We start from the raw sequence: 17,652 nt of genomic DNA on the forward strand, positions 1-17,652 counted from the left end.
AGCTGTGAAATGAAAGCGAAGCATTAAATTGTAATTTATGTCATCTGTTGGAACAACTGTCTCCACCGTGCAGTTCCACTAAACTCTAAATTCACTCACAAATGTCAGCTTCACATTTAACCCCTTGATACCTTATTTTTAATTTATTTATTTATTTTTAAATAATTTCTGTTTTCATTTGCTTTCAGGTTGATGTTAAATAAAGTGGAAATTATTAATTTGTCTATGGAACATTTTCAGGTATGACGTAGGTATGATGCAAATTAGCGACAACAGGCATAAGCGAGAAACCAGTGCTTGCAAAAGGTTCCAAGGTACGTATCGAATATGCACAAACAGGCATTTGGGGAATACAAACGTTATCTCAGCTGCAGTCTGAAAGGAAAAGGTGTGATGCGAATTTGCGACAATCGGCATTAAGGGGTTAAACATACTTTCTATCAATAAAACACACCAAAAACAGAGGTACATTTGATGCATGTGTCAGCGGTGCAGTATATGAGGGTTGATTGATTTCCAGCAGGCATGGAAGCTTCTCCGACTCCTTCTGTCCTTGTTGGCTCTTACAGAGGGTGTGACAATGTCTGACAAGTGTTAGAAAAAATGGGAACGGATAAAATGGGGCAACCAAATGGATAACTGGCGCTATCACTCACTAATAGTGTATTGCAGATATTATTGGTTAAAACTGGAATAAAATCCATAAGTTGAAGAAATCCAATTTCATACCCATCATGCTGTTTGGGCTGAAAAGCACGTCTACATGAATGTCCTTGATTAGCTTTAATGTATTCGCAAAGATGTTATTTATTGGACAAAGTATTCACGAAACGTCACAAATGTGTCCCACGCCTCCCTCGCTCAGTGTGTGGGTGAAAAAGCTTCAAAGTTTCCTAGGACCTCCAAATGGATGTTTGGCTATACCACAGAGGACACGGAGAACACAAGCTAAGTGCTTTAGCAGCGGGTGATGCTAATGCAGTAGGACAGGCTCAGTGTGGCGTGAAGCAGAAGAGTGCTGTGCGAGGTGACTTATGGGACAATGGGGCCGCTTTTCGCAAATAAAACATGAGGCTTATCCAGAGCCTCTGAGCTATACGGTCTCAGTTTCTGTCAGGTGTTTATGGGTAGAAAGAAGGAGGGAAAAATCTGATTTAATGCTCCTGAGCTGTTTGGATTATCTGGTGGATACAATGAAGGGTAATTTAGTGAAATATGTTGTTTTTTTGGTCATGTTCAGAATCTTTTAAACTCCTTAACATCTATTTTTCCTCAGTTATTTCCTCTTAGTAGCTTTAATGTTGTTAAAGACATCTCATTCCAACTGTTTTATGTGTCAAGCTTCTGATATAAGCTAAATTATTTTTACTTCAAATGAAATATTCAAACCCAAGATTTTTTTTATATTTCATCAAATGGATCACTTTACCATACTGCATCACTTTATACATATTTCCCCCAAAATTTAGTTTACCATATTTATATATTCAGAAACTCTGGGATCTGTTAAATCAGTTAAATGTCATAGTAACTTGTTAGTATTTTGTTGAATTTATATGTGTCAAAAGTAAACCTGGGGTTTGGGTCACAAGACAAATTTAAGGGGTTATGAGCCAATTACCAGGGAAGAAAACAAGAAAACAACAACATTACACTACACAAAATTATGTTTATCTTTTAAACTTTCCTCTTATCTTTGGTTTTTGCTTTATTTTATTTTATTTTGAAATACCTGACAGTTCCACCTCTTCAAGCCTCTACAGTTGTTAAATTCAAGCAATCTTAGGAAGGAAAACAATTGTTTGGTTCAGATCATGTCATATGCAACCTGTGACAAGTGGTCACAAGCAATATTTCTTTGTATTTAGGGGCATAAAGACAAAGAGAGAGCCTGCAAAAACTATATTTCTCATTCAGTTTTAAGGATATCACAGCTCCCTGAACTGACGACATTTAATCCTACTCCTAACAATTGTGCATCTACAGTATGGTATTTCCAAACTGGCAACAGCAATGTTTGACACATGTGGGACTAGTTGTAGTGTAAAAGCAGAAGACCATAAAAAAAGACTATTCTCCCGTTTCTTCAATTAATGACAAGCAGCGACAATTTAAGTCCTAAAAGGCACCAAGGTCCTGAAGAACTCCATTCAGTCTAAAAAAGAAAACAATATCTCTTGGTAATTTTAACTATGAAAGTCTCAGCCCTCAAGTATGTAATGCCAACACTTAGAAGAGGCTTCTGAATTTAGCTCCAAAACAACGTCAAACATTCCTTTAAAATCCAACCGAAGAGATGTATAAATAAGACATAGTCAGTGCAGTACATCTACACACAGCTATCTTAGGCAGTGAAGATGGTGATGACATCTTTGGGCATAAAAGGTTTAGTGACTCATTTTTGCTTTCTGACCCTTTGTATGCCAGTGGTCCATGTTCTTCAACTGCTGATTATATTGAAGGAATTTCAGCACTTTTAGACAGTTGCATTAAAGAGTTGTGAGAAGAAGTAGAGAGATGGGACATCAAATGAAAAAAAAGGTATCAAATAACATTTTCAAGTTTTCAAGTTTAGATACTGTACTTTAAATGTGTCAGACATAAGAGAGGATAATATATATTTTTTTAGCATGTTTTCAAACAATGGGAATAATCTGCTTTTGTTTTTCCCTCATGAAAGGTTAAGAAAAGTCTCAATATATTAAGACAGACATGTAGCAAATAGGGCTGGACAAAATGGTTAAGATCATTATCCCGATAGTAGCCCAATATTTCCTGATATCAGAAGCCTATATATCAAAATATGGCAAATGTAGGTAGTTATTAAATTATTCAACTCATATTTAAAGTCATGAACTGTGTTTCACTTGTGCATTACGCAAGACATCAAACTACATTTTGATTATGTTTTTTATGTGCATAACTGTGTCTTCTTTTAGTAGATTTGTGTGTGTGTGTGTGTGTATGACATTTGATGTAAAAAGTTCTGAATCCAGGAACGAGGTGCATAAAGATGGTGAAAAAAAGAGATGGTGGCCTCTAAAATAATGCATGCATAGCGTATGAACTGTATGTGCTGAATAAATGAAGCACTCAGTCAGTCAATATTTCATAGGCAGCGAGTGTTACTAAAATGACAAGTAGAGTGTAATATATGTTGTTCCTTAACCTTTTAGTATAATACAGCTGCTGACTGATGGCAGATCTCTATATACGTACTGTATTCTGTTTTATTTCTAGAAAACGTAGCTCTGTACCTTCCTTTCAGTTTCAGCTTTACTGTCCCTAAGAGGGAATGTATCTTGTGAAACATATAACACACACAGACTTGAACATAAAACACAACAATATACAAAAATCATGTATGAAAAATATGTAAAACGTGCTTAAAGCTTTTACATAAGCTCACATGAAGCAATGAACATTGAATGATAAACATAATCATTATCCAACCCAATTATCAATGATTAAAAAATCATCATCGCCATTAACCTGACCTTTAATTCAAGGTATGGAACAGATTATTATACTTAAATCAACTCTGCTAAAACCATGAGGAGCAGACAGTTTAAATACTAGCACACTGGCTCATCAGATTCCCTTCAAAATGTCAGTCATACAAACCTAATTTTTGAATTCAAATCTATTTATAATTTCCCACGTTAAAGGAGATGTTGCCTGATAAAAATCATTTAGAGTTGTGTATAATTCTAAAATTGTTCAAATCGATCAGGACGAGTGGTTACTTCAACATGATTTCACACATAGCTGCAACTAACAATTACTTTTATTATAGATAAATCTGCTGATTATCTCCTCCATTAATCACTTAATTGGTTGCTCAATAAAAGTTATTGTTAAAATGTCTTGTTTTTTTCCAATCAACAGTCCAAATCTCAAAGCTATTCACTTTATAAAGATATAAAACAGAGAAAAGCAGCAAATGTATCCATTTGAGAAGCTGTTACTAGTGAATGTTTGGCATTTTATTTCTTGTACAATGACCTAAATGATTAATCGATTATCAAATTAGTGAGAGGTGTGGTCATCAATGAGAGTCGTTTCAACTCTCATTACTTGTGAAGAATTTTGATGAGTGCAACGCTTTGTCATAATCCTCAAGATATTACTGCTGCACTGAAACACAATTACAGGTCACTAACACTGAGATAGATACATAGTATTTTTCACTGTTTAATTTCTGTCACTAAAGCTTTGCCATAATATCTATTTGTGCATCTCTTCTCATCGACTGACTGGACCTCTCTTTCTCTCTGTATGTATATATATTTACCACTTGGGTTCATAATGTGCAGATGCACATTGAAAACACAGCAGAGCTTCACTATTTTTAGATCAAATCACTGAAGAAGCACTGTGAGAATACGTCCGTCCACTCGGCCGCCCCCCTCCTCGCCCTGCAGGCCCAATTGTGTTCCTATACAAAGTCAGGAAACTGTCTGGCCTTTGAGAGCTGCCTTGTTGTGAGGAAACGCACTGCATGCTGGGCTCTCGTCCAGGGCCGAGCCTCAGTAGCCATACACAACACGGCCCTTTCTCCACCCACACCACCAGCCCAAATGATTAAAACACACACAGGCATGATTTATTATAATTACTATTATTATTATAATTATTATTGAATGTATTGTTTTGTATTTGTTATGGCACAAATAACGATTTTATATCTTCTTTAACAAGGCTTATCATTTTATTTATTAATTTCCTCATTCATACAACTGAAGAAAAGCATTAAAATCACAATGGACTGTTGATTATCAAGGTGAAGCTCTTAAAAAATAATATCAATAATAATAACAACAACAATAATAATAATAGTTTTACAGCTGTACTAGGAAGGAAATGTCATTTTAATTTTTTATTATTTTACTCAGTCCTAATGTAAATGAAACACTAAATTATAACCCTATCAGCTATAGTAATCTTTTTAATCCTTGTTGCTGTATGCACTTTGATGTAAACATTTAACTGTAATGAGATAAGGTGCACAGATAAAATTACCTTGCCTTAAACTGCACTTTAAATAACACTTAGGCCTACATGTTTGGTTATTAAGCAGGTGATTTTAACACATAATCTAAAACATAAAACAAAAAAAGATAAAATCAAATAAACGGAAATTCATTAAATGTGTTGCCAGTATATGAAGTTCTTAAGCATTACCTAAAGTGTCACAGAAAGAGCATAAGATGTGATATTGTAGGATGATTGCTAGTTTTATTCTGTGTCAAGACACGGAAGGCTACTTTTCATTTACCCCAATTTTATATTTAGTGGTGAAGGGAGTTACAGATACAGACATGCAAATAAAAAATAACAACAAAAAAATACTATAATAATATAATACTAATAAAATAATCACAATATTATAACTTTTATTCTAGGCTAATATAAATTGGAGAGGTTTGGGATAAGTTACCATTGGCTCTCCGGGGTCCCATAGAAACGGTGATGTACCGGCGGAGGGGCCGGGTCTTCCTGCAACAGCTGAGGCGGATCTGCAGCTTGATTGCGGCTCACAGCGGACTCCCAACATAATTGATGACCTAATTGAAAAGCAGGAGGAGGAGGTGTATGAGGAAGGGGGGCGCGCTCACTCGCGGACAGGAGAGAGAGAGAGAGAGAGAGAGAGAGAGAGAGAGAGAGAGAGAGAGAGAGAGAGAGAGAGAGAGAGAGAGACGCGCGCCAATGAGAAAAGTTTACTTGTTCTTCCTCCGCACAATCCCACAGCTGAGGGCGTTGATGTGAGCGCAGAGGCTTTCTGTTTTTTACGCGCACTTCTTTCCCCCCATCTTTCACCTTCACACACGGAGCACAAATCCACCTACTCACCTTTAGTTTAGCGCGTGTCTGTGTTTCTTTTCTTTCATTTTCCTCCCTTTTATGAATGATTCTCTCTCGCAATACTACTTCTCCTTCTAAAATATCATCGGATACCTCGTCGTCCTCGTCTGCACGACCTCACCTCGGCACATCTTCTCTCATCAAGTTAAGACGCCACCAGGACTTTCACTGCAGCTTCAGACGCACTTGGGGGAAATATCACTCCACGAAGAAAGACTTGATACTTACTGCAGCTGCAGCCGCAGAGGCGACCGTCAAAATGAGTCTAAAAGCTGACACGGAGCCGAATAACAACGTTTCCATCGAAGAGGAGGTGAGTTTTGCAGAAGTTGTATTCTGCTTCTGCACCGGACTTTCGCCCGGTTGCGTTCATGTTCAATGTCCGTCAATAAAATTTAAAATGTTTCCGGCCTTTAATTGAGACTTGCTTGCAAGTTGTGTTGGGTGAAACACCGTTTAGCTTTTTGGCTTTCCATTTAAGTCCTGAAGTTTAAGACGAAGGTGCGATTTAAAGGGACAAAACCACTTCGACTGGAGTATCACAGTGTGCACATTTGACTGATAGATTAGGAATATCTTCCAAAATGTCACTTCAACATGCATTTCTTTAAAGTTTGCAGTGACTTTTTTTTTTTTTTTTACAGAATAAAATGTGTTTCACCAGGTGTGATAATTAACAAAATAACTAACTAGTAAAATGAACCGATTAAGCTGTCGACAGTGTTTCTTTTAAATAAAATATTGAAGACTCACTTGTGGTATTTGCTTAAAACACTGCTACACTGGGACCGAGGCCCATAGCCTGCTGAGAAAAGGGTCATGAGGCTTTATGTTAGCTTAATAAAAACAGTAGTCTAGATATCTAGTTAATATTAAAAAACAAACAAATGCGGACCGTCTGGAAGGGAAAAAGACTCTTATAAATTAATTTCTAGAGTGTCCCCTAATTTTCAAAACTCGTAAATTTTTTTCAGCATCCCCACTTCATTGCGGGACATGAGCTGTTTGGCTGTTGAGCCAAACAATTTCAGATGCGTCAGAGGTTTCATAATCAGAACTTCAATTTGTGAAGAAGCTCCAGGTCATCATGAAACTGAAACCTAAACTGTTACATGACATCTTTTATATACAGTTTTAGGTCTAAATAAATTTTAAAAATCGTATAAAACCAGTTATATTTAAATCAACTTCATTCATTGAATTTTCTCTGATCCATGTTGCGTTTTCACAGCTGTCACTCTTCAGCTCTGTGTGGCCAGCTATATTTCCTCTTTAATGACTCCTTATGGAGAGACACTGAGGGGAGCGCTGGGTCTTTTGTTGGTCATCCTTTGTTCCCATTGTCTTAAATTAAGCCACATGTGGCCACTTGAGATTACTACTTATCCTAACTTGCTCTTTTGTTTTCCTTGTAATTAAGGGTAAAGAGAAAGCAAGGCCAGACATTTATTTAAAAGTCAAAAGTCTTATACCTGTTAAATACATCATGTACAAATACAGTCATCAATAGTTCTTCAATTTGCTTCTTTATATATAACTGATTTTATTAAACAGTGTGCATAGACTTCACCAGAGCTTCAGGTTTGTACACTCGGTGTACACACGGTCAACAAGAAGCCTGTGCACAAAATAAAATATCTAGAGTTTGTGTCTAGCTTAGACAGCCTTCAACTGCTGTATGTACTGACTTGTAAAGGGCTGAGAATTGCTGCTGTGTGGCACCTGAAAAATGCTGGAGGGCCGGCAGGGTTGGGGCCGCGGGTCAGAGGAAGGAAATGGTGTCACACTGTGCTCTGTTGTCCAGTGCTGTTCGTCTGGCAGCCCCATTGTACTGAGGGCCTCCCCACTGGCTGGGAACTAATGGGCCTCGCACTACATGGGTTATTTCCTCGGCCACATTGGACTGTACACAGCATTGGTTGTCAATATCTGGACAGGGCAAGTCCAGGTGTCCTTGAAGGGGATCCTAGCAGGATGAAGACTAATGTTCACAGTTTAGCTAGTTACATGTAGGAGGAATGACAGGATGTATAAACTTTACTGTTGCTCATTCATATACAGTTCAGATCTGTTAGTGAGGCAGATATTCAATGTGAGTGGATTATTATGGAATCAGTTTTATCAAGATGTCTGTGTGGGTCTTGACAAGGACTTAAAGCAGTAGTTTCCAACCTGAGGGTCAGGACCCAGCCAAGGGTTCACTTGATAAATCTGAGGGGTCGCAAGAGTAAAGAAACATTTATATTAAACTTTGCTTTATTAATGGCTAGATAATTTTACCTCTCTTCAGTCCTGTTCTTATTCAAATAAAACAATCCCTGGAGTTTTGAAAATTTCTACTGTAAATCGATCCATATGTATGTTTATGAAGGAGGAATGAGATTTTGGGACCACAGCCAAGCACTTGTTTTGTGCAGCTCAGTTCTTATCCCACATGCTGCTCTTTCTAGAGAATGATAACAGGACACCAAATACAAAACATAGTAAATGCTCACTTCCAACTGACCAATACAGTTTTACTTTTTGTTTGCAGGTACGAACACTGTTTGTCAGTGGACTACCAGTCGATATCAAACCACGGGAACTTTACCTTCTCTTCAGACCTTTTAAGGTAAGATGCAACATGACTTATAGAAATGGAATAGACTTGACTTCACAACCTTCTTAAAAATAAAGACAAGGTACCTGTGTGCCAGGTGCTGGAAAACAGTAATGGAAAGTGTTTCTAAAATGATTAGCGGCACACAGATGAAGCCGTTTAAAATTTCTATTAAAGTATATGCAATACTTAACCACTTTTCATGATGCAGTAATATTACACGGTGCTCCTTGTTTGTAGTTACATCAAACAATCCCCTTGTTAATGGAAGTCCAGCTATTTGCATATATGGAAATGAGGCCACATCATTGTCCATTGCTCTGTTTTTTGACTGGACTCCAGTTCCATAAACACCCCTCCCACCCTTGTCCTAACTAACCAAATTGGAAGTGGTATCCCTTGCACATGGATGATCTTGTGGAATGTGTAAATGAGTAGCCCTTGCGATTGGCCAACCAGCCCTCGCCGTGACCCAGCTCGCCCACCATGTAGGGGCATTTTTATTTCCTCTTGTAACATTCAGAGATTGTGAAACCACTAAAACGTGTTGTTTTCTTAAGTCACTGTAACACTGCTTTTCTTGCCCTTTGCTTCTACAATAGGCGAACACAGCACTGTGTGTGCAAACACGGTTAAATCTGATTCTCTTTCAGGTTTGAGCCAAATCAAACCCTTTTTTATTCTTTACAAGGAAACTTTTTTTAAATTTACTGTATTCTTCTTTTTCTACTCTGAACTACTGAAGCTAAATCTGGCTTGGATTGTTAAGGATTTATCACAGCTAGTGAAAGTTGTTTAATTTTCCATGGCTGTAGATCAGGAGAGATCCCATCTATCAATACTCTGGTTAGGGGAAAATTCCCCTTTGTTTCTCAGGAATTTGCTCATGCTTCAACCAACCCTTGTGCTGTTTTTTTTAACTTAGTTTAAAACCAGTGGCTTTATCTGGAAGCCATGGTTAAACTAGTGCAAAAGAGAACCCTCACATATCTGATAACATGTGCTTTCCCCTTTATTTTTAGCTCCAAGGGTCAAAACAACTTATCAGTAGTGAAATCAGTGAAAGCTGCATTTTTGGAAATTCTTAATAAATCCTTATTTTATTGAACAAATGTAACACTCACAGAAGGATCCATAATGGCCTGCTCTTAAGCTCAAACGGACAGTGCACACAAAGCAGGTTCCTCTGATATAGGGAGAAGTGTTCATGCCTGACTTCCTGCATGTGACTCCAGGGTGGATAATTGGCTATCTTTCTTCCCCACAGGGTTATGAAGGGTCACTGATTAAGTTAACATCAAAACAGGTGAGACTCTTTCCATAAGTGAGAATTCTTTAATGCTAGACTACACTATTAAACACATTGCCAGGTAGCGTTGGCACTTGGTAATGTCAGCGTTGGGTCAGGGGGACGGCGGATGGATTATTCTTGTTTGTTGCTGATTTTATTGATGCAGGATGTTGTATCACAGCATGAATATTAAGATACATAAATCAATGTGATATTTAACAAATGTAGGTTCTTACGTGTTAAGATGGTTCTCTATTGGTGTTGGTTGTCAGTGTGTTTCTTCCCCTTTGCCTTCCAGCCTGTCGGGTTTGTAACCTTTGACAGTCGCTCTGGAGCTGAAGCTGCGAAAAATGCACTAAATGTAAGCATTGCCTTGTTTTTATTTCTCGAGTGTGTTGCTGCCCCCCCCTCCCCCTTTTAAGCAGTTTTTAAATGTTTATAAGATTTGTTCTAACCTTTGATTAAACCTTCTTTAAAAATTGGGAGTTAAACATAATTCTTTTCCCATAAAACTTCTGAAAGCCAACCCATTTTGTCTTTTATAATTCAATGGCAGGGCCATTTTTGGAAAGAGGCCAGAATCCTGTAGCCTTACGGTAGTTTACTTTGACCTTGATACACATCCCTTAATCTGGTATAGCTTTCCTTATTTTGCATATCACTGCTTTACTGTAATACTTGTTCTATAGCCACATGTGTAGTGTTATTTGGACACATCTTCAGTAGTGTAACCTCCTTATTTTGTCACCCAGTAGCCCACATTGGCAGTATCTAACACTTCTCTCTCATAGCCTAGCCTTCCTTATGAGCATCACCTCTTAGACACACCAGCAGTCACACACACACAGACACACATACACCGAAATACTACTCACCTGCATGTGGGCACAACGCTTAGGGCACAAAAACACAAGCAGGGTCAAACCACGTAAAAGGAATTAAACTCAAAGTCTCGCCATCGGCCCTTTTCCTCGTCTCCCTCTCCTCCTGGCTCGTGCGACCGGGTGAACTCCCCCTCCAGTCGCCTGTGCTCTTGATTTTTGTCATGAGGAAAAAGAGATGCAAGCATGTTGAAATATTTCAGGAGTGTATCCTTCAGTCTGCCCCTTATTTTTTTTTTTTTTTTTTGGAAGACATGAAAGCAGTATGTCCACAGTTGGACAGAACAGTACTTAGCGCAAGGGAAGCTTGAAGGATACATCATGAGTATTGAAACCTGGCTTTAGGAAAGGAGGCCATGAGAGACTACTGAGATACAGCCCCTCAAACTCAGCCCACCTCCCTTACTATACTATGTCCCCCTCCTCCCCTCCTTCGTCTCTCCCCCAGGGTATCCGTTTTGACCCCGAAAGTCCCCAGACCCTGCGCTTAGAGTTTGCTAAAGCCAACACGAAGATGGCAAAGAGTAAGCTGATGGCCACACCGAACCCCACAAATATCCACCCTGCTCTAGGAGCACACTTCATTGCACGGGACCCATGTAAGTTGTACGGCTGCACCACTCTAGGCTCTCTCATCCACTCTCACCTTGGCAATGCCAATACTCAATTACCCTTGTTACCCGTTTTAAATCTGTCTTAAGATATTGTGGCATTAAAGACAAATGGGAAGGGGTTAAACATAACCTAACAAAGGACTAACTCACCTCCACATGCATGTGTCATCCCGACTCTTAAGACAGCCGCTTTGCTTCTGTCCAGCTGGGAAATTCCACTCTAACGGGGTTTAGTCAGCAGTTGTCTCTGCTCTTTGCCTAAAAACTTGCTGGATTCATTAGATTTGGACGGGTGATGGTTGACAACGGCGTTGAGCTGTATTCAGACCAGATTTTGACTGAAATTTACTTGTGTGGTGTGCAGGAGGACAGGAGATGGCATTGATAGGGTTGTAAACACAAACTGTGGGAGCTAGCAGGCTAAAAACAGCAGTTCACAAACCTCAAAATTATACTGCTTTTACAAATTTTAAACGTTTTACTGTCAGTAACCTATCTGTCCTTAGACTCACTACAGCCCAACTGCATCCTTTCTTCTCTGCTGCATGTATTTCGTCATGCTGAATCAAGAACATAATATATCCTGAGAGGTCAGCTCCACCTGCTCTCATACTGACTGACGTGAAACCACGAGGCTTTCAATGTCCAAATCAGGTTGAACTCAGTGAAGGGAATGAGGCGGGTCAATTTGCTACCAGAAGCAAATGTGTTTGGAATAGAAATAATTGGAGGCAAAATCTGGTTTGACTGCAGCTTTTTAGGGTTGTAAAAGTTATTTATATAAACAGTACAAGCTAATACAACAAAACGAATTATCACTGATCAGTAGAAAACTTACAAGCCACATGATGACACAAAGCAGTAACGGAACCCCTTTTTTTAGCATGTGTTAAAGTATATCTTCACTTAAAATTTTTAGCCGCTGTATTGACTGCTTAATTGATGCAAGCACTCACGTTCAAGGGTAGGTCAGTCAGATTTTTGTTTGCTCCCGCCCTGTACTTCCCCAGATGATCTGACAGGGGCAGCACTGATCCCAGCATCTCCGGATGCCTGGACTCCTTACCCCCTGTACACCACGGAGCTGACCCCAGGCCTCCCTCACGCAGCCTTCACTTACCCAGCAGCCGCTGCTGCTGCTGCAGCCCTCCACGCCCAGGTGAGGGACCAACCGGTGTGTGTTTCTCTTATCTTTTTTTTTTTTTTAGCATCATCCAGTTCACATTCAGCTCTGACAATCCAGGGAACCTTTTTTTTATACACACAAAATGAATGCCTGCACCTAAGTACACCACTGATTATCAGACACGGCTGCTATTAAATGCATGATTTTTTTTGTAAACTATGCAGTGTGCAGGTGTTTCATTTCGCTCAATTTGTCCATCACAGCTACAAAGAAGTTGATTCTTGAGGTAAGTCCTAAAACGTAACCAAATAAGATGGAGGATGCACCACTACAATTTCAAACTTGATAACATGGTGCACTAAAAGCAGAAGTTCAGATTATCGAGACATCCAGTAGTCCTGAGGCATTACAGTAACAGCATAATGCCAAATGTTGCTGAATCCAGCCAAGGTATCAAGTCTTGCTGTTGGCTGCACATTTCGCTACCAGTCTCAATATTATGAAACTGGGAGCTGAAGATAAAACCATGAATTGTAATAAAAATGAGTCATTTTGAAATGTCTGACTCCTGCTCTGCCATCAGTGGTAGTGATTATAGTATGACCTAGTATGACAATACTGTAAGTTTTAAATCCTCGGTTGTTGTCAGGTTTTTTTTTTTTTCTGTAAGTGGAGCTCCGTACTGTCTTGTGAGTGCTTGAGGATAAAAGGTTATCTTACTGATACCCATGTTTTGGTCCTCATTATGGACTAATGAAGTAGAATCACTTAAGGCTCAAATTTGTATTTTTCTTAAGATGGCGTTTGAGACAAAGTGCTAGGTTTGCGTTTAGAATGTAGCTGCATTAAGTAGTCACTTTAAGATTTTAATGCTGTTTTAGTCTGAAATCAATTTAAAACATTTTTACAGTTTGGATTGGCTTATTCATTTTAAACATTGTAATAAAAATTCCACTGTGGAGAAATGCAGTCTAGCTAATCTCAGTCTAAATGCTACAGCAGCAGTGCAGCTACCTACAAGGTAGTGGGCAGGGCTGTTGGTAACAATAGCAATGGAAAACATTTCTCGTTGGGTCATTTAAAGTTCATTGTGATCTAACTTCCTACTGCAGTGAGAGCTACACGGCAAAGTAGGCAGCTATTACATAGGCCATTTTGTCGGGCACAAGAGGCAGAGGAATGTAAAGCATTTGCTTGGAGAAATTGTCAGACCTGATGGCCTTCTCCAGAGGTGCCAACTTACTGTCCACAGTCCTACTGGAACATAAGATGACTGTGTAGCCATACAAGGGGGAAAACCTTTTTAATTGCAATCTGATGAAAGATCCCTAAAATGCCTTTCAGTTCTTTTCCAACTGATTCTTGGCCTTGTTAGTTTGACTGTGACACAGCAGTGTAACATCAAGATTCTCTTAAACAACTGTTGATAACCTCCTGAGTATATTAAGCTGTTAGGTTCTGCAGCTGTGGCCTCTGTCCTGTTTTACACGGTGCAAGGCGTCTTTCTGTCACAGGTTTTAGTCACAGGTATGGAAAGGTAGAGGCATACCAGCTCCAACCCAGTGGAAATGTTTAACACATGGAGAGGTTCAGCTCTCCACATTTCCATGCCTGTTAATTACTTGAGAACTAATGTCCTCAGTGAGCAGCTACGTGACCCACATTCCCATGGCTTTCAGTGACCAGGGCTTAAAGTGACAGTCCTCCCAAACCTGCTTGTCGAAGTAAATTTTTTTTTAAAGTGTGAGTGGATGAAATCTGCAGAATTGAGGACTGAAGCCTTGTTTTGGTCTTGTGTACGTGATTATGTTTGTGTTTCTTTAGATGCGCTGGTACCCTACTCCCTCTGAGACTTCCCAGCCTGGATGGAAGTCCCGGCAGTTTTGTTAGGTATTTAGTGAGTAACCTTTGCTCAGTGTGTGTTTTGTTTTTTTTCCCCTCCTCCTCAACATCTTGTAAGTGCTAACATAATATCATGCAAACAGAAACCAGTAACACAATGTTTGACTGAAAACTGCAAAATATGTCAATATTAATGAAAATATTGATTCGGTTTCAGTTTTTGATTTCAGACTTTTTCAACCCATCTCTGCATTCTGCAGACAGTCATTTGTTCCTACTAAAGACATAAATCTTTGAAAACAAGCAATTATTACTTTTTGCTTTCAAAGCATATTTGGTGCGCTGAGTATTTATAGCAGCAGGACAGTGTATGTGGGATTGAGCTCATTTGTGTAATAGTTTTTGGACAACAATGGAGGACTGGTATGGAGAAATAAGCTGACAAGCTTTGGATCCATTTAGTGTGGGTATTTTATTTTGGTATTTTCATGGGATTTATTGAAAAGAAAAATGCACTATCATGAGATTCATCTTTAGGCCAGTGATTTGCTGTATTTTTATAATGCAGTGTAATACAGCTGCTTCTAAAATTGCTTATTCCTCTGACAGACTGTTTGAAAACTGATCTATTACACACATCTTTGAGTCACTGTCACTGGATGACATGTTCCTTATGATGAAGCTGGGCACTGTAGTTGAGTTAATTCTACATTCACCATCCTGCTGCCATGAAATACTTGAGCACTTCCAAATGTGTAATCTGCAGCTGAAGTTAGTCCCTACTATACTATAAACTCTATTTGTACCAGTCCCCTTTTTATTTAATGATTAAAGTCTTTAAGGAACAAATTGGCTTGGGCCAAGAGTCACTGACAGGCTAGAGAAGTATTGTGAGGCTAATGTTAACATTTTTTGTAATTTTTTTTTGTTTAAACTTCAATTTTTGTTTTTGAAATAAAGGCTTTGACATGTTTGGACTAAATCTTATCTTCCCTGTCGTCTTCAGGCCTCTGGAAACCAGACCTTTGTCCAGCTGAAGTGAGGTTTGCCAAGCTCTTCGTTAATTTAATCAGGTTTATTTAATGGACACATGTGCATTACTATAAACAAACAGTATTTATATCTCCTCCCGATTGTCTCTGGGGGGAGTCGGAGTTGAAACCATCTTGCTGTCGACAATCTGAGCTTATCCTTGGCAACTATTGCGGTACCATCTTAGCACTTCAAAAAAACCTCACGCAAACTCCATGGATAATTGCTGAGGAAAATTGATGAATTGAAGTTACCATTAAGCTAGTCTTTCCATGGATTACCGCTGCTCCTGGGAGGTTTAGAAGCGTTAAGAGTCATTGCATGTTAGTCTTTTTGGCATGAATTTAGAACGCAGAGTTCTTTGTATCCTAATTTTCTTAGTGTTTGTGTTGCCTCTTTACCTTGGCCTAGACAGCGAAGTGTTTTGTTTTCCTGTAGAACCTTGGTCTTACCTCTGTGAAAGCTAGGCTATTGTGTAAATGGCTTATCTCGCATGGACCTTGTGAATGCATCCCTACGTTCTGACAACCCCAGTCCCTATGATCATATCAATGTCTTTCATTATCTGAGCAAAGGAAAGTACAAATATTTTTGTACTTTTTGTGTAATGTATATTTATGCATTTTTGTGCAACTAAATAATGAACCTGTATAAGTTGGATGTTTAGTCGTCTCTTGTGTTTATGGTGTTACTTTTTGATCCTATAATCCTGTTTAATGTAGTTTTAAAGAAGAAAAAAGTGCAATTTGTTTAAAGGTGAAGTGGGTATCTGTCAAAAAATGGAAATATTCTGAACGTGGCTTGTGCCATTCTGCTAATATGAGATTGCTGTAAAACGATCTTTCAGAATGTGAAACTGGACTACAAACGTAAAAGGTTGCTTTTTTTGTGGGGCCATTTTGAAATGGGACGCAGGATTAGAGTGATGGAGGAATTTAGTTTGTGGTTTAGAACATGTTTGTCTTTGTATCTGCTGTGCATAAGATGTGTTAAAAAAAAAAAAGAAATTCCCATCTTATGAATAAAAGAAGTGAATGCATTTCTGTTTGGGCATCTGTTATTTCTTGAGTCCGCAGCCAATCAAAGTTACCAAGCTCTCAGACATTGTATGCTAACGCTAAGACTTGAACTGTGGACATCAGATGTTGACATCAATAATTAATGCCAACTTTGCATTTGTAATGCACTATTGCATTAGTCTCTTTCCATCATGCGTGGAGCTGACCTCCCCCCCCATAAGATGGTAACATGCTCAGCTTAACCAGCCATGACTGCTCCTCGGGACTCTTAAGTGACTGTTCTCAATATGACCAGCTGCCTAATTTGTAGTCGTGACGGTGCCACTGGTTAACTGCAAATATTTGTCCATATTGTGCCGATTAAGTGGTGGTGTATGTACAAGATGGTATTGTGTGAGTTGCCTTTTATGGCATTTGCTGCAGTGGCACATTGATAATCAAGTCTCTGCGTTAGAATCCACTGAGTGACTCTCTTAATAAAAGAGCAAAATGGCACACTTAAGTCCTCGAGTAAATTTAGACTGCAGTGTTGGCATTGAACTTCAAGCTTTAATATCATGGTATTTGGCATTGAAATATTTGACCTCTGTATTTCACATTTTGGCCATTTTATCAAAAGTCAAGATTGTAAAATAAAAACTAGTGCAAAAACTGACTGATCTGAAATGAATTAAAAAGCAAACATAGCTGTTTCTCAAAATGAAGACTTGCTGCTTATTGATTATTATAAAGTGTATATATAGTAGGAGTATATTTGAGTTTCAAATTTTCACTGAGACAAGACATTTAAAGACCTGAGAAACTGGACAATTTCACTATTGGACATTTTCTAAACTAGAAAAATCATTAGTTGCAGCCCTAAAGGGGCCTATAATGCACCAATGGATGTTGACTAAGTCTCAGAGAACTAATTATTTAAATGTAGAGCCTTAAAACTCAAATGAAGAACAGGCTGTTCAGAAAAAGCAAATCTCAAGAATCAGCCACTTGCCCTTCATGGGAAAACGGGTCATTTAACAGTATTTATCACTTTCACAGAGAATATTTGGATTGACATGAAATCAATAGAGTGTGAAGATGTGGATGCTACGGATTGGGAGGCAAAATATTTGCTTTTCTCTTGTTTTCATCTGCAGATCCAAGCTGTATGCCAGGATCTTCTATTACTGATTGTATTTATTTAGTTTGATCTCTCAGAAACCCCTAACTTGAAATTGTTAATAACCTTCAAGAAAGGTGCACTGAATGCCATGTTCTGTATGAAACAGAATTTCAATATACTATTTATAACTTTCATCTCATCAGGCTGCATGTGTGTCAGTGGTGCTTCAGGGATCAACATTTTCACTAAAACCGATTCTACTACAAAGTTAACACATTATT

General features: G+C 38.7%; 1 protein-coding gene across 4 annotated transcripts; it reads left to right on the plus strand.

Moving 5' to 3' along the window:
* The first annotated feature begins 5,762 nt into the window (after positions 1-5,762).
* On the plus strand, positions 5,763-16,289 carry LOC119890835 (RNA-binding protein with multiple splicing 2). Of its 4 annotated transcripts, none has more exons than XM_038702264.1 (8): positions 5,763-6,178; positions 8,399-8,476; positions 9,732-9,770; positions 10,054-10,116; positions 11,085-11,235; positions 12,261-12,424; positions 14,201-14,273; positions 15,225-16,289. In XM_038702264.1, exons 1-7 carry the CDS (start codon positions 5,909-5,911, stop codon positions 14,264-14,266), a joined length of 831 nt encoding a protein of 276 aa, XP_038558192.1. In that variant the 5' UTR covers positions 5,763-5,908; the 3' UTR covers positions 14,267-14,273; positions 15,225-16,289. The 4 variants fall into 4 exon arrangements, with proteins under 4 accessions (XP_038558192.1, XP_038558191.1, XP_038558194.1 ...); XM_038702263.1 differs by having other exon boundaries at positions 14,201-14,266; XM_038702266.1 differs by having other exon boundaries at positions 12,261-12,409.
* The last annotated feature ends 1,363 nt before the right edge of the window (positions 16,290-17,652 follow it).

Source organism: Micropterus salmoides, unplaced genomic scaffold, assembly GCF_014851395.1.
Source record: "Micropterus salmoides isolate LMB-PRFRI ecotype aquatic unplaced genomic scaffold, ASM1485139v1 Ms_hic_scaffold_6, whole genome shotgun sequence".
Lineage (NCBI taxonomy): Eukaryota > Metazoa > Chordata > Actinopteri > Centrarchiformes > Centrarchidae > Micropterus > Micropterus salmoides.